The following is a 5717-nucleotide window of genomic DNA, read 5'->3' as shown; positions in this document are numbered from 1 at the left end:
GGCCTATACTCAGGTGAGATGGGAGGCCATGCAGCGAGGTGACGTGACAGAATTGCCTGGAGGCGGGGGCTTTAGACCTACAGCCAAGTGGGCTTTCAAACACCCAACCCCTGAACTAGACAGATGTAACCTCGGGTCATTGGCAGCACTGGGCAACCACAAGGCCTCCCCAGAGAGGCAAAGCCAGCCCGCCAAGACCACCTGGTATCAGAGAACCAACCAGAACATAGCTCTTCTGCAGGCCCAGAGGGAGCAGGGCTGAGTTCACTCAGTGCCTTCCCCCAGACTAGCTCTCGAGCAACAACAGGGGTCAGGGACAGGCAGAGAGAGGCCAGGAGTGTTACACTGGTAGATGCCCCTCTGCACCCCTCCTCCCCATCGCAAACAGTTTGGTTATAAAAAGGCAGGGAGGGCTTCCCTGGTGGCGCAGCGGTTGCGCGTCCGCCTGCCGATGCAGGGGAACTGGGTTCGCGCCCCGGTCTGGGAGGGTCCCACATGCCGCGGAGTGGCTGGGCCCGTGAGCCGTGGCCGCTGAGCCTGCGCGTCCGGAGCCTGTGCTCCGCAATGGGCGAGGCCAGAGCAGAGGGAGGCCCGCATACCACAAAAAAAAAAAAAAAAAAAAAGGCAGGGAATGAATCCAGCTCAGGTGTCCAGTGGTGGGGAGCCTGGGCCAGGCTGGGAAGGCTCTGATTACTCATGTCTGCAGGGCCACCAGCTCCCTTTGACAGGAAGAATAAGCCCTCAGGTCTGTAGAGAAGTGTACATTCTGTAATGTGCTTCCCATTCAACGGAGGGGAAAACCGAGGTCCAGAGAGAGGAAGCGTTTGCCCGCAGCCCCACAGATAAGTGACAGAGCTGAGATTTGAGCCCCCATCAGCCTCACTCCACACCTACTGGCTCTTCCACATGCCCTAGCTGGTAACTGGGTTACCATTTAGGGTAGCATTTCAGCCGAGGCAGCAGCACCGTCTATACTTGGAAGTTGTATGGGAAAACTTCCAAGAGCGAGCACATTTAGTATTAAAAATAATAAGGCATGTGTATTTTACCACAATAAAAATATAAATAACAACAAATAGTAGATATAAAATGGCACCCTATTATCTATACTTACCAACAAGCGTGTGACTCATAGTGATGGTGCCTGATGGTTGTGAGCACCGACTGTGTGCTAGGACCATGCCAGGCACCTTACAGTCTCCATCTCTCAGGAGACCACCACCCTCGCATTCCAGCCTTTGCATGTGCAACTCTCAGCTATTTCTTGGGATAATTTTGAGGGCCAGTGATCTCAAAGAGCTTTGCCTTCTCTGTGCCTTATGACAGGCTCTTGAACAGGCCCTTTCCTTGTGAAGCCAGCACTCGGAAAAATCCTGCCCTGTGGGGGTCCTCACGCCGTCCCTTAACTAGCTGTGAGGCCCTGGACACGATTTCCTCAAGGTGAGATGAGCCTCAAGTTCCTCATCCAGACGATGGAGGAGAGGTTATTGGTGTTGCGTTGCTCTGAGGTCTAAATATGAGAACCCATATAAAGCAGCTGGGAGTCCATGACACAGGGTATGGTGGTTACCAGTGGGTGGGAATCGGTCCCTATTCCTGCCAGACTGGGAATAATAGAATGCTGCTTACAGCAGTGACTTTCAAAATAATATATTGTACTTTTCAGCCTCTAGATCTGTGGTTGCCATACTTTAGCTGCCTCTGAATCTTCTGGAGGGTTTTTTAAAACAGGCTGCTGGGCTTCTCTTCCAAGAGGTTTTAATTCTCCAGGGGAGCTGGGGTGGGGTCTGAGAATCTGCATTCTAATGAGTTCCCAAGTGTTGCTGGCACTGCCGGTCCAGTGTCGACTGTGAGGACCGCTGCTCTGGCTCTCAACCTTGGCTGCACATTTGCCATTGACCTGGGAGGGCACTGAGGCCTGGGGTTGCACCCCCAGAGATTCTGCTGTAACTGCTCAAGGGTACTACTGCCCAGCACTGGGAGTTCTGAAGGGTCCCCCCAGGTGACTCTAAAGTGCAGTCAAAATTAAGGACCACTGAGCAGCTCCCGCAGCTCCTGCTCTGGTCGGCCTCGGTCCGCGGCGGCCATCAGAACCCCTCGGCTTCGGCTCGAGGGGCCGGGAGCCGCGCGCTCGGCTCGGTCAGACCGACACCATCCGCCCCGCGCGGCCCGCAGTCCGCCCCGCGCGCTGCTCCCCGAGGAGCCGAGCCCGCGCCCGGCCCGCCCGCCCGCCCGGCGCTGCCCCGGCCCTCTCCGCCCGCGTGCGGCCGCCCGCGCCCGGCCCCGCCGCCGCCGCCGCCATGGGCTGCCTCGGAAACAGTAAGACCGAGGACCAGCGCAACGAGGAGAAGGCGCAGCGCGAGGCCAACAAAAAGATCGAGAAGCAGCCGCAGAGGGACAAGCAGGTCTACCGGGCCACGCACCGCCTGCTGCTGCCGCGTGCTGCAGAATCTGGTAAAAGCACCATCGTGAAGCAAATGAGGATCCTGCATGTTAATGGGTTTAATGGAGAGGGCGGCGAAGAGGACCCGCAGGCTGCAAGGAGCAACAGCGACGGTGAGAAGGCAACCAAAGTGCAGGACATCAAAAACAACCTGAAAGAGGCCATTGAAACCATCGTGGCCGCCGTGAGCAACCTGGTGCCCCCCGTGGAGCTGGCCAACCCCGAGAACCAGTTCAGAGTGGACTACATTCTGAGCGCGATGAACGTGCCAGACTTTGATTTCCCTCCCGAATTCTACGAGCACGCCAAGGCTCTGTGGGAGGACGAGGGGGTGCATGCCTGCTACGAGCGCTCCAACGAGTACCAGCTCGTCGACTGCGCCCAGTACTTCCTGGACAAGATTGACGTCATCAAGCAGGCTGACTATGTGCCCAGCGACCAGGACCTGCTGCGCTGCCGCGTCCTGACTTCTGGAATCTTTGAGACCAAGTTGCAGGTGGATAAAGTCAACTTCCACATCTTTGACGTGGGCGGCCAGCGTGATGAACGCCGCAAATGGATCCAGTGCTTCAGTGATGTGACTGCCATCATCTTCGTGGTCGCCAGCAGCAGCTACAGCATGGTCATCCGGGAGGACAACCAGACCAACCGCCTGCAGGAGGCTCTGAACCTCTTCAAGAGCATCTGGAACAATAGATGGCTGCGCACCATCTCTGTGATTCTGTTCCTCAACGAGCAAGATCTGCTCGCTGAGAAAGTCCTTGCTGGAAAATTGAAGACTGAGGACTACTTTCCAGAATTTGCTCGCTACGCTACTCCTGAGGATGCAACTCCCGAGCCCGGAGAGGACCCACGCGTGACCCGGGCCAAGTACTTCATTCGAGATGAATTTCTGAGAATCAGCACTGCTAGTGGAGACGGGCGCCACTATCGCTACCCTCACTCACCTGCGCTGTGGACGCAGAGAACATTCGCCGTGTGTTCAGTGACTGCCGTGACATCATCCAACGCACGCACCTCCATCAGTATGAGCTGCTCTAAGAAGGGAACTTCCAAATTTAATTAAGGCCTTAAGCACAATTAATTAAAAGTGAAACGTAATTGTACACGCAGTTGATCACCCACCATAGGGCATGATTAACAAAGCAACCTTTCCTTTCCCTCAAGTGATTTTGTGAGACCCCCTTTACCCTTCACCTTGCTTAAATATTCCAAATTTAGAAAGCTTAAGGCGGCCTACAGAAAAAGATAAAGGAAAAAAAGGCCACAAACGTTCCCTCTCTCTTTAAGTAAGTAAAATAACAGCAGCAAACAGAAATAAAGAAATAAAAGAATAAATGACATAAATGAAACAAACGAAATAAATATTGTGTTGTGCAGCATTTAAAAATCAAAATAAAAATTAAATGTGAGCAAAAAAAAAAAAAAAAAAAAATTAAGGACCACTGCCCTGGAGCAGAGGAAGGGGCTAAACAGATGCTCAGCCACCTGCCACACCCACCAACTGCTAATAGGGATCGGTTCTAGGGATGGGGTCAAAGAAGCTACGTCATTGCTAACAATAATAAAAGCTAATGTTTCTGTGCACTCACACATGCCAGCCACTGTCCTAAATACTTTACATCTAATAATTCATTTAATCCCCATAACAAGCCCATGAGTGGGGTAATAGCAATATTCCCAATTTACACTTGTGTCTAACTGATACACAAGGAAGTTGGGTCATTTGTCGGGGGTCAAACAGCCAGAAAGTGATGAAGTGGGATTTGAAGCACTGGTGGGTCCTCACTTTGACCACTGGGCCACAGAGAATTAATTTTTGTGAAATAAAGATGTCTTCAGTTGGGGCAGGAAATCCCATTTTGCATCTACTTTTTGCTCTGGAAGCCTTTCAGGGACTTTGGGCCAAATGCGATGTGATGCAGACTCGTAAATATGTCTTTGGCTTACGTTTTCCAAAGCACATTTGCAGGCTTTCTCGTATTTTGATGGCAACTTTCACTACCACCCTTCCCCCAATCCATACTCCAGCCAAATAAATTACTTTGTAATTTAATCCAATTAAACCAACATTTATTAAGTGCATACCTTGTGCCAGTCACCAGGCTACAGCCCGAGGACACAGAGATGCTGAGACTCCGCTGCTGGGAGGAAGCAACGTGCCCAGGGGTGATTTCAAGGCAGAGCCCAGCGCTCCATCCAGTGCCCTGGTCCTGAGGAGCAAGCAGCAGGGAGAGGAAAGTAGCGGTGCAGGCCCTGCAATGCTGGGCTTTCCTCCCACGGAAACCCACAGGCCTGGGATCAACACAGCCTCTGAGGGCTCTGGGAGAAGGGACTCCATGTTGGCAGCTAGCAGGAACCAGGGGAGGGGCATGAACATCCAGGCTTAGAACAAGAAGCAGCTGCGGCTCAGACCTGCACCTTGGCTCTGTGCCTCCCGGCCCCCAGCCAGGCGCCTTTCCTACCAAAAGGGGCAATTACTCCAGGCAACCTGGAAGGCCCTACCGGGGATCTAATTTCCCAACATGACTGATCTGGGCTTTTATCTCCAGAGGAAGTCATACATGAAATCCCCGTATCTTTGTTCATAATGTTAATTTGTAAATGTGACTAAGGTAAATAACCATCATTTTTGTCACCTCATTTTGGGCACATCTTCATATTTTTTTTAAACCATATCCAGAAGCCTTAAAAAGAGAAGTAGTCCAAGCCTCTCTCCATCTCTGAGAGGTTCTGCTGACAGACAGGGGGACAGCAGACCAGAGAGGACCTTGCCTAAGGTCACACAGCGAGCCAGGGTCAGAGTCCAGAGCAGAACCCAGGACTCCCGAACCCTAGCCAGGTCTCCCTGAGGTTCTAAAGGACACCCTTCCCTGACAAACCTGCTCTTATGTGTCCCAGTCCTTAAGTGGCCTCCGTAGCCACCATTATGCTGGTCACCCTAGCCCAGACCTCTCCACAGACAGCCCCACCTGGACATCTCACAAGCACCTCAGGCTCTGTGGGTCCAACTCTAAATTAACCACCTTTCCCTGGAAATCGTTCCCCCTCCCCGTGTTCCCTCTCCTCCCATCCTCAGCGGCTCAAGCCAGAACCATGGGTGTTACCCTGGGCACCTCCCTCTCCATCACCCCCACAGCCTCTAAGGCACCAGCAAGCCCCGTCCATCCCACCCGTCTTTTCCATCTCTTGAACCCATCCACTTTTCCCATCCCCTCCACCGCCACACAAATGCCGGCCTCTTCATTTCACCCCTCATCTGTCAGAACAAGCC

General features: G+C 53.0%; 1 protein-coding gene across 1 annotated transcript; it reads left to right on the top strand.

The window, feature by feature from the left end:
- The first annotated feature begins 2263 nt into the window (after nt 1–2263).
- Nucleotides 2264–3804, top strand: LOC102988341 (guanine nucleotide-binding protein G(s) subunit alpha-like). The gene is given in 2 exon segments (XM_055082037.1): nt 2264–3384; nt 3387–3804. Coding segments are annotated over 2 exon segments (1182 nt in total). The 5' UTR covers nt 2264–2300; the 3' UTR covers nt 3485–3804.
- Nucleotides 3805–5717: the final 1913 nt, after the last annotated feature.

This window comes from Physeter macrocephalus, chromosome 3, assembly GCF_002837175.3.
Source record: "Physeter macrocephalus isolate SW-GA chromosome 3, ASM283717v5, whole genome shotgun sequence".
NCBI classification, from domain to species: domain Eukaryota; kingdom Metazoa; phylum Chordata; class Mammalia; order Artiodactyla; family Physeteridae; genus Physeter; species Physeter macrocephalus.
This window is presented reverse-complemented; position numbering and strand designations above follow the sequence as displayed.